At 29.6% G+C, this 27,716-nt stretch overlaps 3 protein-coding genes across 7 annotated transcripts in view; all 3 read right to left on the bottom strand.

Moving 5' to 3' along the window:
* Nucleotides 1–512: 512 nt before the first annotated feature.
* Nucleotides 513–15,828, bottom strand: LOC129912120 (uncharacterized). Its single transcript, XM_055990243.1, has 3 exons — nt 15,746–15,828; nt 9,499–9,781; nt 513–1,131 (listed from the first exon to the last, which is right to left on the bottom strand). Exons 1-3 carry the CDS (start codon nt 15,746–15,748, stop codon nt 650–652), a joined length of 768 nt encoding a protein of 255 aa, XP_055846218.1. The 5' UTR covers nt 15,749–15,828; the 3' UTR covers nt 513–649.
* A 5,850-nt stretch (nt 15,829–21,678) lies between these two features.
* LOC129908470 (uncharacterized) lies at nt 21,679–22,235 on the bottom strand. Of its 2 annotated transcripts, XM_055984949.1 has the most exons (3): nt 22,096–22,235; nt 21,987–22,030; nt 21,679–21,926 (listed from the first exon to the last, which is right to left on the bottom strand). In XM_055984949.1, exons 1-3 carry the CDS (start codon nt 22,217–22,219, stop codon nt 21,729–21,731), a joined length of 366 nt encoding a protein of 121 aa, XP_055840924.1. In that variant the 5' UTR covers nt 22,220–22,235; the 3' UTR covers nt 21,679–21,728. The 2 variants fall into 2 exon arrangements, with proteins under 2 accessions (XP_055840924.1, XP_055840923.1); XM_055984948.1 differs by having other exon boundaries at nt 21,679–22,030.
* A 2,816-nt stretch (nt 22,236–25,051) lies between these two features.
* LOC129910083 (U-scoloptoxin(01)-Er1a) overlaps nt 25,052–27,716 on the bottom strand; it is a 48,149-nt gene continuing 45,484 nt past the window's right edge. Inside the window, exons 3-5 of one of the 4 annotated variants that reach the window (XM_055987340.1) lie at nt 25,695–25,837; nt 25,442–25,564; nt 25,052–25,268 (exon numbers count right to left, since the gene is read on the bottom strand). In XM_055987340.1, coding sequence (XP_055843315.1) covers nt 25,206–25,268; nt 25,442–25,564; nt 25,695–25,837 — 329 coding nt within the window. In that variant the 3' untranslated portion in view covers nt 25,052–25,205. The other 3 variants (XM_055987344.1, XM_055987339.1, XM_055987343.1) reach the window with 3 other exon arrangements.

Below are 27,716 nucleotides of genomic sequence, written 5' to 3'. Positions count from 1 at the left end.
ATTTACAGTTCTGAGATAATGGTAAAAATATGTTTTTTTTTTTTTAACTCGATATATTATGTATTTTGATCTAGAGCACATCTAAATTTTATTTAACTTTATTTTGCATTTAGATAATATTACCTTTGATTTGATATATCACACATAACGGTAAAATATCCGTAATCTAAGTTTGAAATTTAGAAATGGTTGGCTTTAAAAAATTATTCCTTTTTTTGCAGACGTCCACGTCGTCGTACTTCGTGCAGATTTTATTGAGTTGAACAATTAAAGCTAAAACAACAAGGTTTTTAATGATACAATTTTTTTTTCATTGCAGAAGATAATGCTTCCTCAGATGATAGAATTTTATTTTATAATTTATAAAAATAATAAACAATTAGAATCTTTTTTGTAATATTTATTTATTGGTATGTTTTATAATTTTGCACTAAAACTAAGACTTAAAGCTAATTTTTAAATAAATAAATATATAAATATTTTTTAACCTAACAAGTCATACTTAATTTATAAATAAATGTTATAAAGTTAATAGTGTATTTACATAAAAAGTTAGTATATTCAACTTCGGTGTGAAATAATTTTTTGGCCTTTTGTTTTGCTTATATTTTAAATTAACTCTGCCTACGTTCCTTTGTAGATTATATTTCTATCCACTTCCATTCACATAATATGCATTTGGTTGAGTTTGTGATGATCTTAAATAAGGCAATGGACCTCTATTATTCAGTTCATTCGTTGCATCTGCGTTAAGTCCATTCGGTGCACTGTATCCACTAATGTCTGATCGTTCCCAAGGTTGATGTGCCAAATTACTACCATGAATATGTAGATGAACTTCTTTATTCAAAGGTGATTCTCCATGGAAAGATGGTAATACTGGTGGATAACCCCAACCACCACTATAACCAACCCATGGAGGTGGTGGTTGATAATGGTTTTCAGTTTTATAAAGTAAAATTTTGGCAAAAATAGCAGCAGCATTCATGAGGAGTAGTAATTTCAATAATAAGACAGTTTTCATGGCTAGGAAGACGAGAGCCGTCACCATCGCAAAGACAATTCCAAATTTGAAAACAAGTGGAATCATAACCAATTGAAGACGTCTGATTGCACCGAATGTTCGAGGTTCTGCAAAAAGGAAACAAAACATTAATTAATTTTAAAATAATTCTTTAATGTATTATTGGTTTTTTAAATTAATTATAATGTTGCAAAATTGTCTACATTTAATTAAACATGTCTTGTGTCCTTTCAAGCCAACGCAATTTTATTAATTTACGTTTGATTAAATAAAAGGGGAATGATTTTGAGGACCATTTTTTTTTTTTCCAAAAACACCTCATTCAGTTTACTTGATTTTCATTTTATAGACATTGTTGCCAGAATATTTTTGAGGCAAGGAGCCGATTTTGAAAAATCTTGGAGCCAAAAATAGACGCTTTCAAAAATGCTAAAAAAAAAAATTTTTGTGGCATGAGATTTAAAATTTGTTTTTTTTTTTTTGTAAACTCCTGCTCAAAATTAACGCACACTTTTTTTTTCTTTAGTTATACCCCTGCATCTTGTTTGAAATGGCTTTAAAATTATTTGTTGTATTTTTTTGTGTTTGCTTATTGCTTAGCAAGTCAGAAAAATGCTAAATTGCAACAGTATTATTAACCAAAAAAAAAGATAAACCAAATTTAGCAATTCAAGGTCTGAAAACTGATATTAAAATAATTTTTGTTTTTTAAGAAAAAAAATTTAAAAAAATGGAAACGCGTGACAGTTCTTTTCAATAATTTTTTTCAATACTTGGCATTGTCTCCTCTAGCGCATATGGTAATTTGGAGTGGTCTATTCATTCCACGAATTAAGTTTTGAAGGTTTTGTTGTAACTTTTCTTTCACTGCAGTTTTCTGTTAATCAAGAATGCTTGGAGGTGGATTTCGGCCGCAAATGCATTTTTTTCAACATTTCCTAGACATGTTCTATTGAATTTACATCCGGATATCTGTGTGGTCAATTCAAAGGTGGCACATTTTAATCATGAAGATATTCTCAAACCACTCTAGCATGCATTATTGTGCATCAGACTGATTTGTGGACCAAATCTAGGGGTGATTGGAACCGCATGCTGTTCGAGAATATCAGCCAAGTATCTTTGGGTACTTAAATTAGGTCTAGGAGATCTCACTAACTCCGTAGGTGTTGTGAGGCAGAGTTTACTCCATGAAAATTTATGACTCATCTCTAAAAGGTTCGCGGGTTGACAGATAGACTTCAGCATACCTCTCCAAATCTTCCCCACAAACATTTTATTCCATACCTTCAATTTAAGCTTACTCCTGTCTTATTTAAGAAAATAACCACGATACTGTGAGATAAAGTAATAGTAGGACTTTTTTGTAAAATAAATATGATGTGCGTTAAATTTGAGCAGGAGTGTATTTTCAAATAACTTTTGCTTATCAAAACTTCAAGTAAAATAATTTTTTTCATTTTGTTGATATATTCTGGTTTTTATGCTCATTTACGGGGGTAAAATTAAATATTAAATGAAAATCAAATGAAAAAATGTGTGCAAATTGATTGTCTTTTCACATTTTTAGTGGATTTTTGCTGTAAAATGCTTTGATCTTAAAGGAGCCTTAAATCGCCAAGTTCAAAATTAAAGAGCCAAAATCCGATAAATCGAAAATCAAAATTTTAAGGAGGGAGTTGAAAGTTCAAGGAGCCTGTTTGGCGATAAATAGCCGGCTCCGGCAACACTGTTTATAGATAGGAATTAATAATTTATGTGTTGCCGTTGTGTTGTAATACAGTTTTTTTTATTTGAAGCCGATTTGTTAGAAAAAAGCTTCTACCGCCTAAACGAATTAATCTTGTCCTTCACTCCCATATAGTTTTTTTTCTTTGAAATCTTTTGACATCAATTAATTTATTAAATTAAAAAAAAAGGTTTGAAAAAAAAAATTTATTTTTAGTTAAAAAAAAAAAACGGCAAAACCGGCAATTTTTAACCCATAGAGGTTAAAGTATTTTTTCATTACCGACGTTTCAGATCACAAATCATCAAAATTGGATCTGTAATTTGCTTAATTAAACGATAACAATGCAAAAATCCAAATTTAATGAATTTATTCAAAAAGAAAATTGCTTAGTGGTTAGATAAATTGCTCCAAATTGTTTATATTGTCTTTATGCTGGTGGTAAAAAACGTTTGAGCAGAATAACTAGCAATACAAACGTGGATGCAACATTTTTGAAAAAAAAACGTACGAAAAAATTTAGTTCGAAGTCGTGCTGATAAATCAAAAAACTAATGATGCCAATCGATTTCTTAGGTCCGAAATAGGGGGAAACAGTCAGCAGCGCACATGTCTCAAAAACTTAATTCAAAAAACTTGCACAGTGTATTAACGATTAAAATCGCATTCTAACCATTAGCGGAACATCCTGTTTAAACTTTTAACCTATCTATCAAAAGAAACCTTATATTTTTCTTACAAAACTTAAATTAATCGTCTCGTATATTTTTCATCTTGAAGTAAAAAATAAAAAACAATCCATATAAACGAAGTTCATTGACTTCTTATTTACAAAATGCTTTCAATTAAATGGAACGTGCTAAATTTTTTAACAACAATATACCAAAATTCACGCCTCTTCTACACCAAGCAAATAATATTTCTTCTATAATTCGACCTAATTTACGCCTTTGAAACGAAAAAAAAAAAAAAAAAAGAATATAGCCAATTTGAATAACAATCCATCCTCGTCATTGATAGAGCTTCTTTGGGCCAACAAACGCCAACGGTTTAAAACACTCATAAAGAATGATGAAACTATAATGTAATAAACAATTAAGTTAACTCGTGGACTAAGCTACGACCTTGCATTATATAAAGAAGAAAAAAAAAAAAAAAAATAAAAAGACCAAAACTTGTGATGGGCCTTAAACTGGTAAAATAAAATTTATTTTGGCAGCTGTAAACTAGTTTAGCTTTCTCCACTCACTGCCCGGACAACACGCATATAATGTGTGAATCGGTCAGCTGAAACTACTGACTTTAGATTAGGTACTCAAATGGATTGATGACTAATTAAATGATATTTGTGCCGATTAGGACGTGCTCTTACCTTTATGAAGTTTATAATGATAAAAACTTTTAAGCTTTTAAACTAAAAGTCAGCAGTAAAAAAAAAATGAGTTGAACAATTAACAAGAACTCCTTTGTTGTAAGTAAATCATTGTGAAAAAAAGAAAAACAAAAATATATGAGGGGAATTCCCTGAAATCATAAAATTACCACACAAATACTTTCATTTTCCAAAAAACTATTTTAATTTTAATTTGATGACGTGCATTTGAAGGGCGCGGATGGTTAAACTTGATCACATGATTTTTCTTTAGTCTATAGACCTCTATATTATAACTAAATCAGGTTCTATCACTTTCCCTCTCACTGAAAATCTTCGTAGCGTCATCGCGGTGCATTGTTGAAATACGTGATAATGTTGTTTAATTCGATGAGTTCTGCTGTTTGCTCTGATTAGTGGAAAATTAGATACATGTATGTATCATAAAAAAGATTGAAATACGGAATCATAAATTTATATTGTATTTTATTTATTCGATATTGTAAAAATCGAGATCATTTTTTGTTTGAATTTTGTTTTTAAAATATTCAGTTTCATATTCAATTGATTCAGTCTGGTACCTTTAATCGCTGAATTGAGACCAAAAAATAGGTATAGTGCAGTTACTTTCCCCAAACATACAAAATTTATTTATTTCAAGTTTTTATTATGAAAGAATTTACTATAGCAATCACATCCAGTTACGGTAATTGCATCATTTCACCGAACTGATTGATTTGGCTTACTAAAAAAAGTTAATTCTTTAGATTATTGTATTTTATTTTATGGAAAGCATTTAAGCCGCGAAAAAGCACATAACAATTGAAGCGTTGGGAGGAAGAAGGGATTAAGTGACATTTGCAACATTTCGAGGTATTAGGACTTAAAGTTTTTTGTTGAGAACTTTTTTCGTATTCCAAACTAAATAAAATTGAATAAACTAATAAAACAAGAAAAATAATAGCTTTTTAACAATGTTACTTTTATTTCAATACAGTAGCTTGGCATATTTAAAAAACCAAAATGTTTCAGAAAAAGAGCAGTTAACTCTTTCTTGCACAAAAAGCTTATTAGTATTTTGAATTTATAAGAATACAATGGGGTTAAGTAACAAAATTCATTTTTTTTCTTTTTATTTTGTATAGTTGTTTTCTGTTTTTCATAAAACCAGTGGTGTTCCCTTCGTATGAAAATCCCTTTAAATTTTTTATTTTCTCAACGAGAGCTGCTTTATCTTTTTTTCTCGGACGAAAAAATCTTGTTTTTTTTATTTTACCCAAAAAGGAGTTAAGTGCTGTTACCCCATTCTTCCACTCATATTTTGCGATTTTTTTCTCTGACAAAAAGTCTTGGTTTTTTTATTTCACCCAAAAAGGAGTTAAGTGCGTAACCCCATTCTTCCACTCATATTATACGGGTTTTAGCTGTTAGTAACCCTTTTATGCCAAAAATGAAAGCGCTAAATAAGAAAATACGAATCGTAGAGTGACGTAGATTAGACGGAAATTTAAGTTTTCGCAAGGCATCCTCATTTTTTCAAAAAAAAACCGAAAATCGAAAAAATGTCACTTACCCCCTTCTTTATCCAAACGCTTTAATTAATTACCTCAATCCATTAGTTTTGTAAATAAATTAAAAACAAATAAGAAGAAAGAAAACACAAAACTAAAAATAATGAAAATAAATTCATAATTTTTGATCTTGTAGATCCAAGTAAGTATATAAGTAGAATTTAAAATTTAATTCTTTTTTTATAAAATTTTTCAGTGAAAAGTTTTCAAATGAACTAAACTTGTCCTATAACACGGTGTTACAAAAATGAGGTTTTAAAATATACGCGGGCGGAGACCTATCAGGTTTTGTAGAGCTAGTCGCACTGAATACGAAACGGTATTTGAAAATCCCCTAACACCCCCAAAATCTGGAGTTACGGGCAAAAAAACGGTTTTTTGGACCTTCACCCATTGAAAAAATTCTAGCTTCGACAATTTTTTACCCATTTTCGATTTTTTTACAGTTTCTGATAGAAGATAAATATACCTTTTTAACAATGTATAAAACATGTAACTCGGTTAAACCACTTAGAATTTATAAGATGTCAAAGTTCAAAAATTCAATTTTTTTTGTCATTTGCCCAACTTCGGCATCAATTTAAAGTATATGTTTTCAAAACAACATGCTATTTAAAAAATATATTCTAAAATTATATCTATTTCCCAATCGATCGAGGTATTTTTTATGAAAATCACTTCAAAATTGGCTTAGAAAAAAAAAATTTTCGATTTCAACCCAGATACAGAAATTCGAACTTTTAGTTGTAGAACAAAAATGTTGTTTCGGCACGTAGTAAGATAAGTTGGGCGCCAGGATTTGATTAAAGGTTTTTGTAGAGGAGCTCAATACAAACATTTTTTTTCTTTGGGAGGGGGGTCTATCTCCCCCCGTTTAGGTGGGAGGGGCATTTTTCTAAAAAAAATTATCAAAATAAAAAAAAATTATTAAAAAACAACGGCAACACTTACAGTAATAAATGATACCATTTCCAAAAGGCAAAATTGTGCATTTGGTTCTAATTTCTAAATCAATATAATATTACCAATAGTTTTTGAAATAATCGATTTCAAAGTTAAAAATAGGCGAAAAAAAATTTGTAAAAACTCATTTTATACTATTTTTGTCCAGACTGTGAATTTTAGTAAATAAATTACTTAGACAGAAAACTGCCTCAATTAATTCCTTATCAAACAGTGAAAACTATATGTTTCTAAGTCTTCTAGTTTTTGAGAAAATTGAAAAATAAAAACAAATAAAAACAAAAAATATTTTGAAAAAAGAAAAATCTGATAAAATAATTTTTCAATTTTCTCAAAAACTAGAAGACTTAGAAACATATAGTTTTCACTGTTTGATAAGGAATTAATTGAGGCAGTTTTCTGTCTAAGTAATTTATTTACTAAAATTCACAGTCTGGACAAAAATAGTATAAAATGAGTTTTTACAAATTTTTTTTCGCCTATTTTTAACTTTGAAATCGATTATTTCAAAAACTATTGGTAATATTATATTGATTTAGAAATTAGAACCAAATGCACAATTTTGCCTTTTGGAAATGGTATCATTTATTACTGTAAGTGTTGCCGTTGTTTTTTAATAATTTTTTTTTATTTTGATAATTTTTTTTAGAAAAATGCCCCTCCCACCTAAACGGGGGGAGATAGACCCCCCCTCCCAAAGAAAAAAAATGTTTGTATTGAGCTCCTCTACAAAAACCTTTAATCAAATCCTGGCGCCCAACTTATCTTACTACGTGCCGAAACAACATTTTTGTTCTACAACTAAAAGTTCGAATTTCTGTATCTGGGTTGAAATCGAAAATTTTTTTTTTCTAAGTCAATTTTGAAGTGATTTTCATAAAAAATACCTCGATCGATTGGGAAATAAATATAGTTTTAGAATATATTTTTTAAATAGCATGTTGTTTTGAAAACATATACTTTAAATTGATGCCGAAGTTGGGCAAATGACAAAAAAAATTGAATTTTTGAACTTTGACATCTTATAAATTCTAAGTGGTTTAACCGAGTTACATGTTTTATACATTGTTAAAAAGGTATATTTATCTTCTATCAGAAACTGTAAAAAAATCGAAAATGGGTAAAAAATTGTCGAAGCTAGAATTTTTTCAATGGGTGAAGGTCCAAAAAACCGTTTTTTGCCCGTAACTCCAGATTTTGGGGGTGTTAGGGGATTTTCAAATACCGTTTCGTATTCAGTGCGACTAGCTCTACAAAACCTGATAGGTCTCCGCCCGCGTATTTTTTGAGTGTTACACCGTGTAATTACGGTGACCATCCGTCCCGGTTTACCCGGGACTGTCCCGTATATCTACAGCTTGTCCCGGGTTTTAATTTAAGAAACCCGGGACGTATAAGTGTCCCGTATTTTGTAATTTGTCCCGTGATTGTCCCGTGTTTGGACATTCTCTGATTTTTGTATTCAATATTTTAAATACTTTGTAAGGAAAACAAGAAAACAGTGGCTGGAAATTAAAATTTTTCTAATTTTTCGGATAAAAAAACAAAAATTGTTTTAAGTGTTAAAGTCAAAAAACTTTTGCTGCAAAAAAAATTGCCTGGACAAATAAAAATCTCCATATATTCTAGCACACGTAAGAATTTCGTTACCTAAACTGCGTATTGTGCAACGAAAAACAAAATTTTGTGCGAAAATTTTCGTTTCGCCTCTAGAATAGGCTTTAGTTTTTTTTAAATGTTCGTCAATTATTTAGTTCCAGATTTCTGTTTGTCATTTTGCTACACCAGGTAAAATGTTTTCGAATAAAGAACAACATATGGAAGAGTAAAGAACCCAGATAATTTTCAAAACTTTTAAGGACATGTTAAAAGTTGTGTTAAAGATCATACAATTTCAAAATCATTTAAAATAAAATTAAAATGTTAAAAAACAGCTCTCCTGATTTTGATTAAAAAAATATTTTTTAGAAGTTATTAACAGATATTATTATAAAACCATTTTCTTGATTTCTAATTTCGTAAACGACTTATGTAAATGATTTCTACAAAAACGCTCCTATAAAATCGTTTAGGAAATCTTGATATCAAAATAAGGAAAAATTATGAAAACTCATTTAAAAAAATTTCATTTTTTTTTTTTAAATCAATATTTTCAAAACGATCCAACGAATTGTTCATCTGTCCAGGGTTTCGCTTCCAGAAATATGGTCACCGTACCTATAATCCAACTGTAACCAAAAGTCCTCAGCATTTGATATACATAGTTGAAGTCGATATTCTAAATGCATTTTTCTACTAAGATTCAATTCTTTAAAAAAAACACAACACTTTTATTTATCATCTTTTATTTGGATCAAAAACGTGGAAATCCTTTTTAAATGTGAAAATGCCTAAAAATATCTATTTCACCTAATTTATAAAAATAAATCTCGAAATGAACACAGACTTTTTGGTATAGAAATACAATCCATTTAATTTAAGTTATTTTTCAAAGTGTTTTTATTTCAAAGTGACAACTATATGGTTGTAGTAATACCAAATCTTTTATATACCCTTCGACCAAAAAAATATAATCAAGTTTTTCCATCATCTATTTTGTGGTAACATTTTGTGTTTAATTAATTTGATAAGGAATCAACATTGATCATTGAAAAATGTTAATTAAACCTAAAGCTATCAAACATTTTCTAACATTTTCCAAACAACGTCTTAAATAAGTCTTCAAGAAACTTTATCTTTGTAAAGTGTATGTACTATGCTAATGCAAAGCAAACAAAAATTTACTTTCATTACACCTCATTTAATCCAAACATTGATAAAATCTTTTTATTTTACTTACCTCCAACGGCATTCTTTGTCTGAGCATAACCACCAATCATCCAATTCCACCAGTCATACATCATTGTCCACACACTTGTATAGGGCTCTTCTTTCACTTCCAATTCAGTACTACTAGTTTCGAGTTCAGTACTGTTTTGCACTTCAATCTCAGTAGAAGTATTCTTAATGTTGGTTTGATTCTTTGCTCCATTAGAAGTGCCAAAGAAAAGTACAGTTACAATTATCAGCAAGAACCAGTAGTTTTTTGTAATCGTTTTTGAAAGATCTCGATTTGAAAGCATCTGTAAAAAAAAAAATCATAAATCAACATTAACCTGAAAGCCTTTAAAGTATTCTATGCGTGTTAGTTAATGACCCAAGGAAGCCGCAAAGGTGCGTTGCGTTGGTCGTCATAGTAGTAAAAATATGTTTTTACTTGCGATATAGGTACTATAGGGCAAGTTTAGGATTCGTAAAAAAAATCGAACTCGAGATAACAATTTTACATGACATTACGATGATGGAGAATGCCAAAAAAGTGGGTCCGGCAATTCTGTCTGTCTGTCTGTCTGTCTGTCTGTCTGTCTGTCTGTCTGTCTGTCTGTGTGTCTGTCTCTATCTGGAGCTGCAGCCTAAACGAGTGAAGTGATTTTCTTCAAACTTGGTAGTTAGCAGTTTTTGGTGATTCCCTAGAGGGGAAATTGAAATTTTTTTTTTATGACCAAAACTAACGGTACCTGCCATATAACGAAAATAGAAAAGGTTATTTTTTTCAAAAACGGCTCTAACGATTTTGATTAAAATTTTTGTGTGTAGTACTACACATAAGGGCCAACTTTTTAAATAAAAAAAATATTTTTTGTACCGTTATTAACGGTACCTGTCATAGAACGGTTTTTTTCGTTTCTGAATATCTCGTACAAAATTAACCCGATTTAAATGAAAATTTTTATACAAAAGTGTGTAAGTAAAGATAATATTAAAATTTTAGAAAATTTTCAAAAAACGCATTTTTGGTTTTTTAAAAAATATTTCAAAATTTTTTTTTGAAAAATCAATTTTTTGAAAACGGATCAATGAAAAATTTTGAAATTTAGTTTTTATGTGTAAATTAATTATTTCTTCAAAATGGCATACCAACTTTTTTTTTGAAAAATGTTAAAAAAATTTTATATATAAAAAATAATTTTTTTAAAAAACGGCTCCTACAATTTTCAAAATTTTTTTTCTAAAAATACCTTTTTATACGAGAAATAAAATGGCATATTTGTTTTTTTTTTTAAGATATTTTAAAACGGGTTTTTATTAATATTAAAAACAGATTTAATTTTTTTATACTACTTATGAAATTTCTTCAAAATATCAAATTTTAAATTTCTTGAATAAAAAGCTTTAACATTATAGTTACTTTAAGCATAAGAGCAAGTACGTGCGACCCCAGTCGTGCAATTTATTTTATTACTTTTCACTTTTTTTTTGTGTGACTTTTCAACGCGACTTTGTGAATAGTAGTCAATTATTGTTTACCTTGACGTAGGTCAACCGCCAGACATAATTTATAATTGAGTAATTTAACATTTTTTTTTGTTACAAAAAAGTAACAGCCGTATAGAATGTTTATGCGATTTTAAAAACAGTAATGTTTGTGTATAAATAATTTAGTGTTACCTGGCTATATGAGAGCCAGAAGCTTACCTCATTTAATAGCCCTCGAGCAGTTCGAATTAATGACATTTTATTTATATAGCAATTGCGTTTAGACTACTGTGTGAATCTAACTGTTAAAGGGTGAAAATGACATACAAAAATATTACAAAAGTATTCAAATGTATGCTTTTAATTAATAAAAGAACTGAGTTTATGGACTTTCACTCTACAGAGAAAAAAAAGTGACAAATGCATAATTAAAGAGTTTGCATCTCAGCTCTTTTGTTTTCATTAATTTGCTCAATGCTGGACAATTTTTTCGCCAATTATAAATATATAATTATATCCGTTTAAAACAATTCGCTAATTAGAATGTGTAAGAGGTTTTATTAGTGGCCAACATTAAAAATGGGTTACATGGTTTTAATGGAGGTGGCAGAGGGAGACACCGTAAGTAGAAAGGAAATGCAAAGTTACGCCTTCAAAATAAGCAAGCAAATTGTTTGTCATTTCAATTTTAGTATTTTTTTAAGTCAACATTGTAAAGCTAGATTTTTATGCTAGAGTTGAAACCTTAGAAGTTTGACAATTGTTTAACAAAATTTGTCCCATTTGGGATGAATATTGGTATTAATTATATCCAATACAATGATGAAGTTTTAAAAAAGTTTTCGTAGTTATGTGTCCATTCAGTTGAACTTGACAATCGAAGATTATCCATTTTGATAAATATTATATGTTTGCCCTTAAAACCTTCAAACCATGTAATACGCTTATCGCATAAAAGATGATAAACGACCATGACGATTGTTTTTTTTCCAGAAATGTGGGGCAAAAGTTTATTCAACTCTTTTCATAAAACAAATCATTAATTTAAAAAGCGACTTAAGACTTCTTTTGTGTAAACTTGCTTGCGAAGCGTAAAACAGTGAACTATACAAAAGTTGGCACAAACAGAACTTTATTGTAAATATGCATATTAAAATATCAAACAAAATTATGTTCGCTAAAATAAATGCTTCAAGCACATTTATGTAAATTTTAAGTTTTTAATAATTCAAACCTCTGACTCGAGATGTATTCTAATAGTGTAACTATTATCTTCATGCGTACGCCAAATTAGAAGCAACAAATTGAATGCATACAATATTGTTTACAATTATCAATACTCAAAATTAAAACATACATTTATTTATGCTCTCTGACCTTTTTGTTATTTTGCATTCTAAGAAAAAAAAAAACTTTCCTGGGAAAAAAAGTGTTTTCAATTTTATCAATACTCAATACACAGATATTGTAGTTTCTTTTTTTATTATTTTGCATTCTTAAAAGAAAACAAATTTTCTAGGGAAAAACATCCTACACAAAAATTTCGTTTGAACTTGACACAATCTAATGGTAAGTCTAGTTTGTTGCAAACTAAAACAGAACGTCTCAACATAAGCGAGTAGAATATTAAATTACCCACAGAATTCACAAAGAAAGTCTTAGATGTATGTGTCTTATAAAATGTGTAACTATGTCGCACGTAGATGATTACACCTTAAACTGAAATACTTAAAATATATAAGATTGTTTTACTAAAATATGTATAGATGCAGTATTTGTGAATTTAGGATTCGTAAAAAATCGAGATGTTTTGTAATATTGGAATTTCTTCCATTTCCCCTTAAAGTGATCTATGTATTAAGAAAAAATAATGTAAAATTTTATTGAAATCGGTTAAATATTTTACAATTGCCACCGAGCACTTTTCTCAAAAACATAGGTACTTAGATTTTTTGTGTCATGAAAGAATGAAAACAATATTCCTCGAGAATACAAATATGTACATATATACAAAAAAACTATTTGCATATTATGTTTTACATTCTTTCATATACATATAAATGCGTAAGATGTATTCAAATAAAAAAATGTGTGTTTCAAAAATGTATGTTTATTTTCTAGTGGATTTTTTCTCCGAAAAAAAAACAGGTTTGCGTCGTGCTTTCTTATGGTTCCTGTCTTTCGGGAATCATATATTTTTCTTTCATTGGCAATAGGCCCTGATAAAAGAAAATATTCTTCTCAAATGGCAGTAATGCAACCGTTAAAAATATTCCACCCTCTGAAATCATGATAAAAAAAAAGAATGAAATTACGAAACTACAAAATTAAATTTGAAATTGAAGGCATTGGGCAGGTTCAGAAAAGTTAGGGACTAAATATTTAGGCAACTTCTCGCATTCTGATTGGTCAACTGTCAAAATCCTTTCAATTTAGGTAATTTTATTGGAAAGCTGACTGGAAAGTTAGGCATGAAATTTTTCCCTAAAAAATTAGGAAGGTTTTTTTTTGTCAACATGACAGCTGATTGTTTGTAATTACAGAATACCGATAGAAGAATTAAATTTATTTATGTGAAAAACAATTAAAAAGTGTATTATCGGTTATAATTAAAATATTTTATTTATTAAAGTGAAGTGAAATTTGGTGTCTGCCCCACGCGCTTTTTAAAATTCTCAAGTAAATTTCGAAATTTGACAATAATGGTGTATCCAAACTAATTTAGTCAATTTACTCAAATTTCCGTTCACAAAATGACATTACCTAAATATCTAGTCCCTAATATTTCCTGAACGTGCCCATTTTGATTAAACGTCACAAATTTCCCAAGGATATTTTTAAACCAGCAATTTGACCAACTTTTGAATTCAAAATAGGAAGTTGGTGGGAAAACTACTGAATAAAACAAATTCCCAACTTGTGTTTTAACTGTAGTTTTGAAGTCAACTCAAAAGTTACCCAGCTTTAGAGTTTTCTTCAAGTTGAGCAATAGTGAATAAAATGGCCCCTAAACTTTTAAAATTGAACTCCCTCATCTGTTTAAAAATAAAATGGATTCCATAAAAATCAGCTGTACCAGATTTGAAGAAAATCCGTTCACCCGTTTAGGCTGTGGAAATGTGTACAGATGGACGCACAACCGCACAGACGTACAGACGCACGGACGGAATTGCGAGACCCACTTTGTCGGACTTCTCCATCATCGTAATGTTGGTTTTGATTAAAACCTCAAATTTTTTTTCGACACGAAACCAATACTTGCCCTATTCTGCTATAGAGCAAGTAAAAAACTATTTAATCGTCATAATAAAATTATTATATTAGTTTTCTTGAAACAATGCTAAAAGCGACCACTTTCATGACTAAGGGTCATTGTGATAACTAGTTATGACTTATAAACATTAATTTAAAAAAACAAAACAGTGATAGTTCATATGAATTGCTAAAATATATTGGTGTACGAAAGAAATTTTATATCAAGTGGTTAAGTTTTTTGTTTGAAGACAAAAAAAAAAAAAAATGAAATGTTACACATACGCCACAGTGACTCACCTTTTCATAAAAAGATGTAATTCATGTTTTAAAATCTAGGTATTACGTTCTGAGCCACCCTGCCAATGTTTCTAATTCATTCGATATTTTCTAAATGGTTATGGCAATGAATAATATTTTTTGTACCAAGACAAAAACAGTAATAGTACTGAATTCAACAAACTAATTGTACACTAAAGTTGTAATTTTTTAACTATCAACCTCAGTTGACTCTTATTATTTGCTACTCTTTCCAATCATTTAGGTTAAAGTAAATAATGAAACAATAATTCTTTTGTGCTGGAAATTATTGAATAATTTGATTAACAAAATAGTACAGCGTTATTAAATGACACTTTCAACTTCCTGAATGACAAATCAAACAAAAAATCAAAATTTAAGAGAAATTTGTTTGCACAAAAACAAAACAAACATAAACTATGACTCTAATTTCAGATAAAAACCATCCCATTTGTGAATCATACGTTTGTGTATCCAAGTGTCAACTTGTCAAAAAATTAGAAAAGAAATTATTTTTCGCTCAATTTACCTATAATTTGCAAGTTTATTTATATGTATATTTGCAAGATATTATTTTCACTTCCACCAATCAAAACTACATTAAAACTCAACTATTGTGCCTAGTGTGACAACTCCACAAAAGTGCCCGCGCGAATTTTTTTTTTTTTTTTTGAATCTCATATTTATATACACATCCAAACTTATGTAAATATCTGTTCCGAGTCATGTTAAATAAATTCCCAATTTAATGATACAAAAAATGTATCCGCAAAGAAAGTAAAACACATTTTAAGCATCACAAGAAAGTAACAATGACATACCCAAAGATAAAAAAAAGAATTAAAACAACAAAAACAAAAGTCACTGTCATGCCAAAGGGCGTGTTAATGATTTAACGGCATGACGATTTGGTGATTTACTCTGAAAGTTACGATGAATTTCATTTTTGGATGTCATACAAATTGTTTGTACATGGTTCTTCTTCAATAAAATTTTGAGATTGAACATATTTTTTGTTCGATCTGTTAAAAGTAATAAACAAGTAACTAGGTCACCGACAATTATAATTCATTCCATTGACTTCTTTTTATTTGTTTATTTTTCATTCGGTCTTCATTTTAACCACAAAAATGCTTTCTTCGAAAACAAAAACTTAATCAATGAGAAAATGCTTTCACAATGCAACTATTGTGCCCGCTATTGATTTGATTTTTTCGAAGCAACAAACTAATGCTTACCATGACTTTTTCGTCTACACCAATATTTTTGTGTTATCCAAAATAGGTATAATTTGTTGACACTTTGGTTTTTACAACGACAGCGATTATCCTAAAATCTAAACGTCAAACTGACCGCACTTTTTTAAGTTTTGTATTTTATCGAAATATCTTTTACGAAAGATGCTTGATTCTGGTAACGAACCGTACCGTGTTAACTAGAAATTAAGACTGGTTACTGAAGTCAGGTGCTGTCGTCGTTTTGCGGTTTGTCTTCAGTCTCACCTCGCATCGATGCTGCTGAAAGTGGTACAAATATATGGTAGATAGGTAAAAGCAACATTTTTTTGTGACGTCATAACATTTCTTTTTTGGTTTCTTCCTCGATGGACAGCAACGATCTGCTGTGGGTAACTTGTTTCTTTACTACATTTTTTGCGGTGGGAGTTGAGTATAGAGCAACACTTCTTTTTCATAATGTTGCAGAAACATTTTTGTTAGGTAGGTTTGATTATTACGGTTGATTTGTTGACATACATTTTGTGGTTTATTCATGTAATCAGTGACGACGATTCGTGAGAAGCTTTTTTGTCTACATAATATTTTTTTATGATGAGCGAGAGATAAAACCGTTAGGTAATTATTGTTAATATTGTTAGCACTTAATATAGATCGAAGACCGGTAGGTAGGTTCAAGTTATTATCACGTTTAAAAAATGTGAAACAAGAAAATGTTGAGATGTGTTTTGTCGATTAATCGTTTGTTTTTGTTATCTTGTGATGTGATATTTATTTGTTTAGAAACTTAAAGGAAAATCGTTAAAAACCTATGCGTACTGCCCTCCTGATAAATAAAGGTCATTATTGGGTGTGTTTACTGTTTAAAAAGAGATTGCTCTCAATTTAATGGGATAAAAAAGTTTTGAACTTAATTTAAGTAAAGCTTTAGAAAAATATTTTATGATGAACTTAATGTATGATGTATTTGAAAGCGATGATGATGATGGACTAGAAATTATAGATACAATAATTCTTAACGTTGAACCTATTTTTTTTTTTTTTTTGTAGAATTGTTCTTAATGAGTTGTAATTCATTTGAAGATGAACAATACTTTTGAATGCATACATGTCAAAGCAGTCAAGACTCAAGAATGATTTTGTTATATCGCTCATCATTTACTTGAACACCTTCATAACTCAAAAAAACTAGTTTTCTAGAAAACGAGTTTTAAATTTAGTATCGATCTATTTTTAGCTGTGTTTTATTTTACTCGTGATCCAGATCAAATCATTGTTTTTATTTGCTTTACATTAAAAGTTGGATTTAGTTTTGTTATTGTAAAGCACATAAATACAATGATCTGATCTAGATCACAGGGAAAATAAAACACAGCTTCTGTAGTAAAAAGTTAGTTTCTAAAACAAAACAAGTTCTTCTTCTCCATCAGTTTTTAAAGCTTAGAAAGAATTTTCTGCAGGATTAGAGATTACTTTATTCCAATAACTTCTGCGTTAATAACTCAATATTCGTTATTTTTGAGTTATGACAGTATTCAAGTAAATGAGCGATATGACACATGACTCATGTCATTGGGTCGTATTCAAAAAGATGAGATCGAACTCACTTTTTTGAGAACTTTCTTGGTGGCTTGCAAAAAAAAAATTTCCTGACCAAGTTAGATGTCAGGTAGTGAGTTCAATCTCAGAGGGATGAGATCGATCTCTCAATAAAAGCTCTCCATGTGATGGAGCTCGTTTTCATATGCAAAAAGGATGAGAAAACACCTGATTACATGATTGTTAAACATGGTATTTCTATAACTCAATTCGTAAAAAAGAATCAAAAAACATTAATTTCAGGTAAATTACGTTGCAAAAGTGTCCATTTAGGAATGATTTTTTAAATTTAGACATGCTATTTTTTAAGTATGAGGAAAAAATGTATAAGAAAGTGTGGGTTTTAAATAGACGGCTTTACGACTTCCATAATAGCCAGTTTATTAATTTTTTTAAACAATTGAGAGAACACTCTAAAATAAGATGAATCCCACCCTTTTAAAATAACACGATTTCCACTTAAAATAAGTTAAATAAGCTTAAATTTTGTTAAATTGAATGTGAATTTCATTTCATTTCAATAAGAATATTCATATAATAAAACAAAAACGCCTAAAAATGAAGAGATTCCGTCTTAATTTTATGTGCATACATTTTAATATTTAAAGATTTGCTTATAAATTGAAATGATTTAAAATTTAAAATAGAACCTCGAAAACAGCCAGAATTATGTTTTTAAACATTTTATAACGGTAATATTTCAAAAATGGAGGCCAATTTAATTTTTCAGACTTCAGATTCGAGTTCAGCACATCAAAAACTTCTAGAAAAGTATATCTTGGTTCTTGTGGCAAAAAAAAGTTCAATTTTGTTGACCAGTGTATTTAATGTAAAAATATTTTTACTTGCGATATAGGTACTATAGGTACGGTGACCATATTTCTACGGGCAAAACCCGGGACAGATAAAAAATTCGTTGGATTGTATCGAAAATATTGGTTTTTCAAAAAAAAAAAAAATAAATAATAAAATGAGTTTTCCTAATTTTTCCTAATTTTGATATCAAGATTTCTTAAACTATTTTATGAGAACATTTTCGTTGAAATCATTTTAGTCGTTTACGAGGAAGTCAGAAATCAAGAAAACGGGTTTATAATAGGTACTGTTAATAACTTCTTAAAAAATATTTTTTTAATCAAAATAATGAGAGCTGTTTTAAAAATTTTAATTTTATTTTACTTAGGCCCAATTTATTCACTCTCCATTATTTTTAAAGGCTCCATTAAAAATTATAAAACTGTCAAATCGCATACAAATTTTAAAATTTCCCTTTTTTAATGGCGACTTTAAATTTAATGGAGTGTGAATAAATTGGACCTTAGGGCCAATTTATTGAGCCTCCAAATTTTTAAATTTGTCGTTTTAGTTAAAAGCTTTGTTAATCTATTGACGTCTTTAAGTTTCCATCATTAAAAATTCATTTAATTCACTCTGCTTTAGTTAAAGTCTTTACTTTTAATGGAAACTTTAAATTTAAAACTCCATTAAAAATATCCCAGGGATTTTTTTATTTTTTGAAAAATTAAACTGTCAAAAGCTACATTTTTGTCAAATAAAATATATTTAAATTTGAAGATTTGAAGGATAAACAACATAAAAACTCAAAAATGATGGCCCTTAAGTATTTTGCAGCTAAAACGCCAGGCAAAAACCCACAGACGGTGTTACGATATACAATATCACGAATAGAACTTATGACAAGGCTGAGCATAAACTGAAAATATGTATTTTGCAGCACGACAACCGTGTTTTTTGGAGGTGAAGCAGTTGATATAGTATACATTATGTGACAATTGCCCACGTACATGTTAACGAGAATTGACTAATTATAATAAGTGAATTTTCGTTTGTTTAACCCGCATACCTTCCCTTAATAGATCCTCGACTCGCAGTTATTTTGAATATAAACCAATTCTTAGTTAGCAACGGCTCGCATAATAATACCAATATAATCGGCAATAGATTCGCATATTTGCAAGTGCATAGAAGATTTACCCTATTGAACAGCTTTAGCTCCATTAAAATCACATCACAAAATTTAAAATAAAGTTTTAGAATAATTTGGGGTAGGTACTTTTACCAATTACCAATTACCAAACGTTGGTCTTATGATATTGATTGAACACTTTTTCGCCATCTCAATATTTCCATATTTATGCATATTTTATTTATTTTTAATTGTCAATTGACACAGAAACTTTTTTTAATAAAATAATAAATAAAATGATATTTGACGCTAATGGAGAGTGAATAAATAGAAACCCTTTTAAAAGGTCGAATTTGGTGTTTTAACTAAAACGACTTTTAAATTTAATGATCAATTAGTAAATGATGCCAAACTTCAAAAATGTTTTTAAAAGAGACTGAATTAAACGAATTTGGTTTTTAATTTTAAAATTCCCTTTTTTAATGGCGATTTAATTTAATGGAGAGTCAATAAATTGGGCCTTAAATGATTTTGAAAGTTTTTAATATCCAATTCAACATTTAAATATATCCTTAAAACTCTTGAAGTTAAGGGGATTCTTTCCTCTTTCATATGTTGTTCAATACACGAAAAAAACTTTTTCTGATGTAGCTTTTCAACCTGACAAACACAAGCTAAAACTAAGTAATTGACGAAAAAGTTTTAAAAACTAATGGTTTTATACTGTTTTCTTGTTTTCCGTACAAAGTATTTAAATTTTTGAATACAAAAATCAGAGAATATAGAAATACGGGACAATCACGGGACAAATTACAAAATACGGGACACTTATACGTCCCGGGTTTCTTAAATAAAAACCCGGGACAAGCTATAGAAATACGGGACAGTCCCGGGCAAACCGGGACGGATGGTCACCGTAACTATAGGGCAAGTTTAGGATTCGTAAAAAAAATCGAACTCGAGATAACAATTTTATATGACATTACGATGATGGAGAATGCCAAAAAAGTGGGTCCGGCAATTCTGTCTGTCTGTCTGTCTGTCTGTCTGTCTGTCTGTCTGTCTGTCTGTCTGTCTGTCTGTCTGTCTGTCTGTCTGTCTGTCTGTCTGTCTGTCTGTCTGTCTGTCTGTCTGTCTGTCTGTCTGTCTGTCTGTCTGTCTGTCTGTCTGTCTGTCTGTCTGTCTGTCTGTCTGTCTGTCTGTCTGTCTGTCTGTCTGTCTGTCTGTCTGTGTGTCTGTCTCTATCTGGAGCTGCAGCCTAAACGAGTGAAGTGATTTTCTTCAAACTTGGTAGTTAGCAGTTTTTGGTGATTCCCTAGAGGGGAAATTGAAATTTTTTTTTTATGACCAAAACTAACGGTACCTGCCATATAACGGAAATAGAAAATGTAATTTTTTTCAAAAACGGCTCTTACGATTTTGATTAAAATTTTTGTGTGTAGTACTACACATAAGGGCCAACTTTTTAAATAAAAAAAATATTTTTTGTACCGTTATTAACGGTACCTGTCATAGAACGGTTTTTTTCGTTTCTGAATATCTCGTACAAAATTAACCCGATTTAAATGAAAATTTTTATACAAAAGTGTGTAAGTAAAGATAATATTAAAATTTTAGAAAATTTTCAAAAAACGCATTTTTGGTTTTTTAAAAAATATTTCAAAATTTTTTTTTGAAAAATCAATTTTTTGAAAACGGATCAATGAAAAATTTTGAAATTTAGTTTTTATATGTAAATTAATTATTTCTTCAAAATGGCATACCAACTTTTTTTTTGAAAAATGTTAAAAAATTTTATATATAAAAAATTATTTTTTTAAAAAACGGCTCCTACAATTTTCAAAATTTTTTTTCTAAAAATACCTTTTTATACGAGAAATAAAATGGCATATTTGTTTTTTTTTTAAGATATTTTAAAACGGTGTTTTATTAATTATAAAAACAGATTTAATTTTTTTATACTACTTATGAAATTTCTTCAAAATATCAAATTTTAAATTCTTGAATAAAAAGCTTTAACATTATAGTTACTTTAAGCATAAGAGCAAGTACGTGCGACCCCAGTCGTGCAATTTATTTACTATACAAGAGATGAAAAGCCCTACTAACAATTTTGCTTCTATAATGCTTTACAGAAGCAACAATTGCATCTGTAAAGCTTTATAGAACCAAATTGTTTGTCGGGAGGTACTTATTTGTGCGACACACTCAATTTACTTTATTTAGCGTTTTCGAAAGTTTGAAGTTTATATTTATTGTTGAATTGTGAAGTTTTTTTTATTCTATAAAATAATTTTAAATATGTATGAACACTTTTTATCGGCCTAGTGGTTTTAACAAAGAACCAATATCTATTTAAGCTTCAATTTATTATTTAATTATTTGTAAATAAAAAAAAAACATAAATCACTTAGCCCTTATTATCTACCACAATCTCTTCATCAATTACACAAGTTCACTTTATTTTTTTCCATTGTAAATTCCAAAAGGATTAGTGTTTGACAGATAAGGAGGAATTGTTGTCCCATATCCTGGGATATTGGGATTCGACAAGTATCCAGTGGGATTGTATACTACACCAGTATTTGAATAGGTTCCCCCATATCCATTATTTAATGTTGAACTATATCCACTGTTGCTAAGGTAACCATTGCTGCCCTGATTTAAATTGTAAAGTGGAGACACTGCTTGATCAACAACATAAGGCCAAATTCTTACCAAATTCTGCGAATTATATGGCATTGGTGTTGTATAATAGTAATCTGCAATAAAATATTTGATTCCATTATCATTTTGGAGATTTTTTTATATTTAAATTAAAACTCACTATATGGATCTAAATCCGAAAACGTTGGCCTATAAGGATAGTTATTGAAGGTTTGAGGACGAGCTTTAATCAACGCAAAAGCAGCTAATACACCAATGAAGTAAAAACTTATTTTGGTTTGCATGATGTTAACGAGAGAATTGAACTAAAACACCTTAATGTCGCGCGTACTGCCTTAAATAGATAATTTTTTTATGTGACAAAATTATGAAATTACCAATTTCGGGGGAAATACAAATTTGGCATTGAACTTGAGCACTTTGTTCGAAAATAATACAAATTCACATTTATATGAATGTAACAAAAAAAAAATCGAATTAAATAAATAAAACAGATGTGTGCGTTTAAGTTCCAGCTTTATCTGGCTTCCATTAAATTCACATCACTTTAGATGTTATTGTCAAATATGTGTAATTATCTTTATTGACATGATTTATAATTGGTGTTAGCACCCCTTTCTGTGAATTTATTATTTTAATTAAATAATAGGTTAGCATAATACTAAAATAAGGAAAACACTTAAACACATTAGAATTGATTTAATGGGCAAATATAGCAAAGCAAAAACTCATTGTTCAAATAAGATTTTGTTTATGAAATACAACTAACGATGCTGGAATTAGAAAAGTTAAAAAAAAGTTTAATGCACAGAATGCGTTTAATTATAAAAGAACTGAATGAAAAGTCTTCACATCTAAGCTCTTATCACAGGTGCAAATTCTTATCCTCATTTTTCATCATAACCAAAAACCTGGGTCACGTATCCATCGCGTCTTATCGCACTTGTGCCTCTTGTCCCTCTTGTCCCTCTTGTCATAGTTGTCTTTGTGACTCAATGCTACGACTAAAATCTAGGAGTCGAATCTGCGAATCGAATCTGCGACTCAAACTATGACTCAAATCTGCGACTGAAATCGCAGACTCGAATCTGAGACTAAAATCTACGACACAAATCTGCTACTAAAATCTACGACTCGAATCTGCGAATCAAATCTGCGACTCGAATCTGCGACTAAAATCTGCGACTAAAATCTCCGGCTAAAATCTTCGACTCGAATCTGCGACTAAAATTTGCGACTAAAATCCGCGACTCGAATCTACGACTCGAATCTGCCACTCAAATCTGCGGCTCACAGTCACAGATTCGAGGCGCAGATTTGATTTTAGTCGCAGATTTGAGTAGCATAGTCGGGTCGCAGATTTGAGTCACAGATTCGAACCGCAGATTTAAGACGCAGATTCGAGTCCCAGATTTGAGTCGTAGATTTTAGTCGCAGATTCGAGTCACAGATTCGAGTCACAGATTCGAGTAGCAGATTCCCATCGCCGATTCGAGTCGCAGATTCGAGTGGTATATATTTTAGACGCAGAATTAATGTGGGATAATTCCGAACATTGGTGTTTTACATAAAAATTTATTGTTGAAGCTCACGAATTTATGTGCGGGTGTTATTTGATCATGTTTAATGTATCCTTAAACGTATTCTTAAACGTACCTATTCATAAATTAAAGAATGTCTTTTTATATATAAGATTAGCTTCTTGCAAAACACACAGTAAACTAGTAACTTTGTTATCTAATCAGCTTTGAAGCTGCATGCAGAGCATGTCGATGTCACCCACCTAAAAGCTTACACACATTTGAATCTGATAAGTCATAGCTTAACTGGCGAATTACCCAGGTACAAAAGAGGTTGAGAACTAACTAACTTAGTTAAAATTTAAATTTTAGATACTTTGGAGTTTAAAAATATCGTTTTTCTAACAAGCATAGTGCCTCCAGAGTTCTTAATATGAAATGTGACAGCACAGCGGGGTGGCTTTATTCCTTTAAAAAAGGTTTATCACATTGATAATTGTGACATTGAAGTATTTGTTTACTATATCAACGCATTATTTCTTGGGCCTTTAAAAGGAAAGATGGCTGAATATTGTTTGAAATTAAAAACTTTATTTACTTCTTGGGGCCCTTGTTTGGAAAGTTCAAAAAGTTCAAAAGTTCGCCTGGACTGTCTTAGAGTGTCGTTTTGAAACTAATTTATGTATATTTCGCATTAGAAAAAATCATTTAATTTTTCAGGGGCCCAATACATTTAATTTGTTCAGATGTCCATTAACTGCGCGGCAATGCAGTAATTTATTGCTATTGTTTTTTTATTTATGTCCTTGAGATTAATTAGGAAACTAAGTAAATATTACATCTATTTGCCTCGTTATTTTATTTATATTAACGGAATTCTTCTCTATGTGGTCTCCCATGGGACCAAGCATCCGTCAGGGGTCCGGGGCACCCAGGCTCGACGATATGGTTTTTAATAGTTATCTTCTGAGTGATTTCAATATTGAAGTTTTCAGACTCAGACAGACCAAATTATTATAATTTAGGTTTTTAAATTTTTTAAAAAATGTCTTGATTTTATGATGCCTTAATATGAAATTTTTTGCTCGAAGATACAAAATATGTAATAATTCTAATGGTCCAAAATCATAAAGTCAATACCAAATAAAAATACAGTGTTTGATATAAAAACAAAATAACAAAGCACTATGCAAATGATATCTTTTTATCATAAACTTTTTTAAATTTTCCTACAATTAATTTAAATTATTCATGAAGTCAGACATAGGAAGACACACATTAACACTGAATCATTAATCTCTTTGATACAAAACAGCATGTTACGGTTCAATCAACATCTTTGATTAATTTTTTTAACTTGGTTCAAAGCATTTTTGTGATTCACCAGAAAGTTTAATGTGTTCGATTTGAACCATAGAAAATATTAAGTTAAAACGTAAATGTGAAATTATTTTACTTAAAACTTCAGATAGTAGGTAGATAATTTTAACCAATTTAGAAAAAAACTAATATTACATTCCATTATACGTTTGTAAACATCAATCTATTTATTAATCGAACACAAACAAAATAATTTAACAACAAATTATACTCGATTTATTTATGGGCAAGCCCTTCGCTATTTTTTGTTTTTGTTTTTTTTTTTTTTCTATAATTTTTAATATTTTTGTTTTTTGTTTGATTTAATTTATGAATAGGATAAAATAATATTATAATATAATTACATAAAATTCATTTAATTTATTTCACTTTAATAGTCTTCATCCTCTGGCGTTTCAGTGGCATATGTCAGCTCGTTGAGATAAAACCATTTCTAGAGAAGATGATGACAATATTATAATAATGGCGATGGTAATGTTGGTGGCGTTGACGTTGGCATTTATAAACGATGGCAAAGGTGGCGGCAGCAAGGTGGGCATGACAAATAAAAGAGGAGATCACTTTAAATTGAAATGCAATGCAGTATACAGCGGCAAAAATACTTACAGGTGATTCTGTACAATTAAAATTATAGTCCCAATCACAGATTCTGTACTCCTGATTAAAGGAAGTTTCATTGGCGCATAAGTGGGGTATGCGATTTCCTTCTTCATCACACATGTGAAATATCTAGAAAAGAAATAAAATGTTGCATACTTTTAGTCGGATTTCAGAAATATACGATCGTTATAAAGCTTTTTTTCTTTTAGTGGAGATTGTTAAAGCTTTTTTTTTCAAATTTAAATTAATTGTTACTCACTTGACAATTGTACTCCATGTCGGCATAAAAACCAACCGGCCGATTGGAGCAATCAAACGAAAATGTTATATTATCTAAATTCGTCCATTCTTTTGTTTTGTGATTTTGAAAAACTGGGCTGGCAACATTTTGCATGGTGATAGCTGCGAATAGAATAGGACCTACAATTAAAATGGTTAGCATCTGCTCTATGAAATATAATGATTAAAAGGATACAAAAGATTAAATTTAACTTTAATTGGTATCTGATAAAGTTTGATTTGATACTGCACTTTTCATTAGTAGCTCTTAATTTCGTTTATTCAATTTTGATGGAAATGAATTAGGATATTTCTTGTAAAGGAGAATGGGGATTTTGAAAGTTCAATGGTTTACTTCGGGCTTAATTTCACGGTCAACATATGAAGGATAAGGTAATGCACATTTTTTTTTTTTATTAAAAATGACATTTAAGTTTTCAATATAGGATACAAAAGTGGCTCACACTTAAATAAGAAACTAGCCATTAAACGTTTTTATTGTCACAAACAGACTTCGGTTATATTACTCTTATTTTTCCAGCAAGCGAAAATGACTTTCTTTAAACAAAAGAGTTGAGCAGCGAGCTTTTTTTCGAGTTTTTTTGTATCCCTTTTTGTTAAGGAAAGATGAAAAGTTGCCAAAGTGGTCAGAACAACAAAAGAATTGATGAACTTGTGCATACTAAGACCACGTATCTGATTAACCTATAAATATTATATCTACTTCAAATGATATAATTGGTTATAGTTTGTTCCTTGAATAAAATCGGTAAATTTCCACCAAGTTAGCACGTGTTATTTATTAACAATAAATAAATAAATTAGAAACAATTTAAATTAGAAGTCCATCTGTTTTCCGGCATGGTAAGTTACAGCAAAAGTCAATTCCGCCCAGACAGTGAAGTCACCACAAGTCAAACTGGTATTTTACAGAACCACAAGAACAAATTGCACATATTTATCTTAAGCTTAAAGGGATCAAAATATTTAACTAAACATATTCACTGTGTATAAACACACTGACTACTTTGAGCGGTCTCATTAGAATTTCAAAAAGAAAACTGCAATATTATTTTTTTCATGTTGTTCTTGTCTTAAAGCAATTTGAATATTCAATTGGAGCAGTTATGCGGAAATGCAATTAAAACAAAAATGGTGTGAAAAGTATTTACCACGTGTAGGTGCAATTTATTAAACCAATTAATACACAATCATTAAACTAAATTAACAAAAATAATTGGCTTTAAATGTGAACCTCGGTGAATTCCAATGATCAGTTGAATCAGTTAGTTAGCTTTTCAATAAAAACATAATATAAGCAGAAAGTTTATAAGGTGATTATCTTTATAGGACAATTAGTGTTGATTTTATAATTTATTATGGTACAACAACATAGCATTTGATCTTATGAGATAAGGAAATAGGTTTTGATAAAAGGAAGTGATAAAACGACACAAAGGCAATTACATAAAAAAATAAATTATAATTAAGGTAAAATATTAATATTTTAATTGAATTCTTTGGCAGTAAATGTTTTTAAGGTTAAAAAATAACGTTTTTTTGTCAAAAGTAGACCTCCTATGGAAAAAAGTTAAATGTAAAAGTTGTAGATAGTAAAAATGTCTACAATTTTTACTCAAACCATTTTTTACATAAAGTCAAAAATATTGAGAAAAATGCAAAAATACAATTTTTTGTTTTTTTTTTTTTATTTTTATCTTTTACAAAAATGGTTGAATTTAACAAAACCTGGTTAAAAATTACTTTGCTATGTTTTTTACCTGTTTTAAATGTTTTTGAACAAAAAGTTAATATTTGGATTTTTTTTTGCTATAGCTAATAAAATTTGTGTTTAAAATTGTGTCGGGTACTGCCGCTTGCAGTGTTGTCAACCATTGGTTGGAAAGCAGGAGCGTTTGGGTTTGCAGCTGGCGTGTTGGTTCCGAGGATGGGCAACTTGTTGTTGAAATCTTTATTTTTAGAAGAAACATTATTCTTTTGA

This window comes from Episyrphus balteatus, chromosome 2 (genome assembly GCF_945859705.1).
Source record: "Episyrphus balteatus chromosome 2, idEpiBalt1.1, whole genome shotgun sequence".
NCBI lineage: Eukaryota > Metazoa > Arthropoda > Insecta > Diptera > Syrphidae > Episyrphus > Episyrphus balteatus.
Note: the sequence above shows the minus strand (reverse complement) of the source record. Positions and strands in the feature narration are given on the sequence as shown.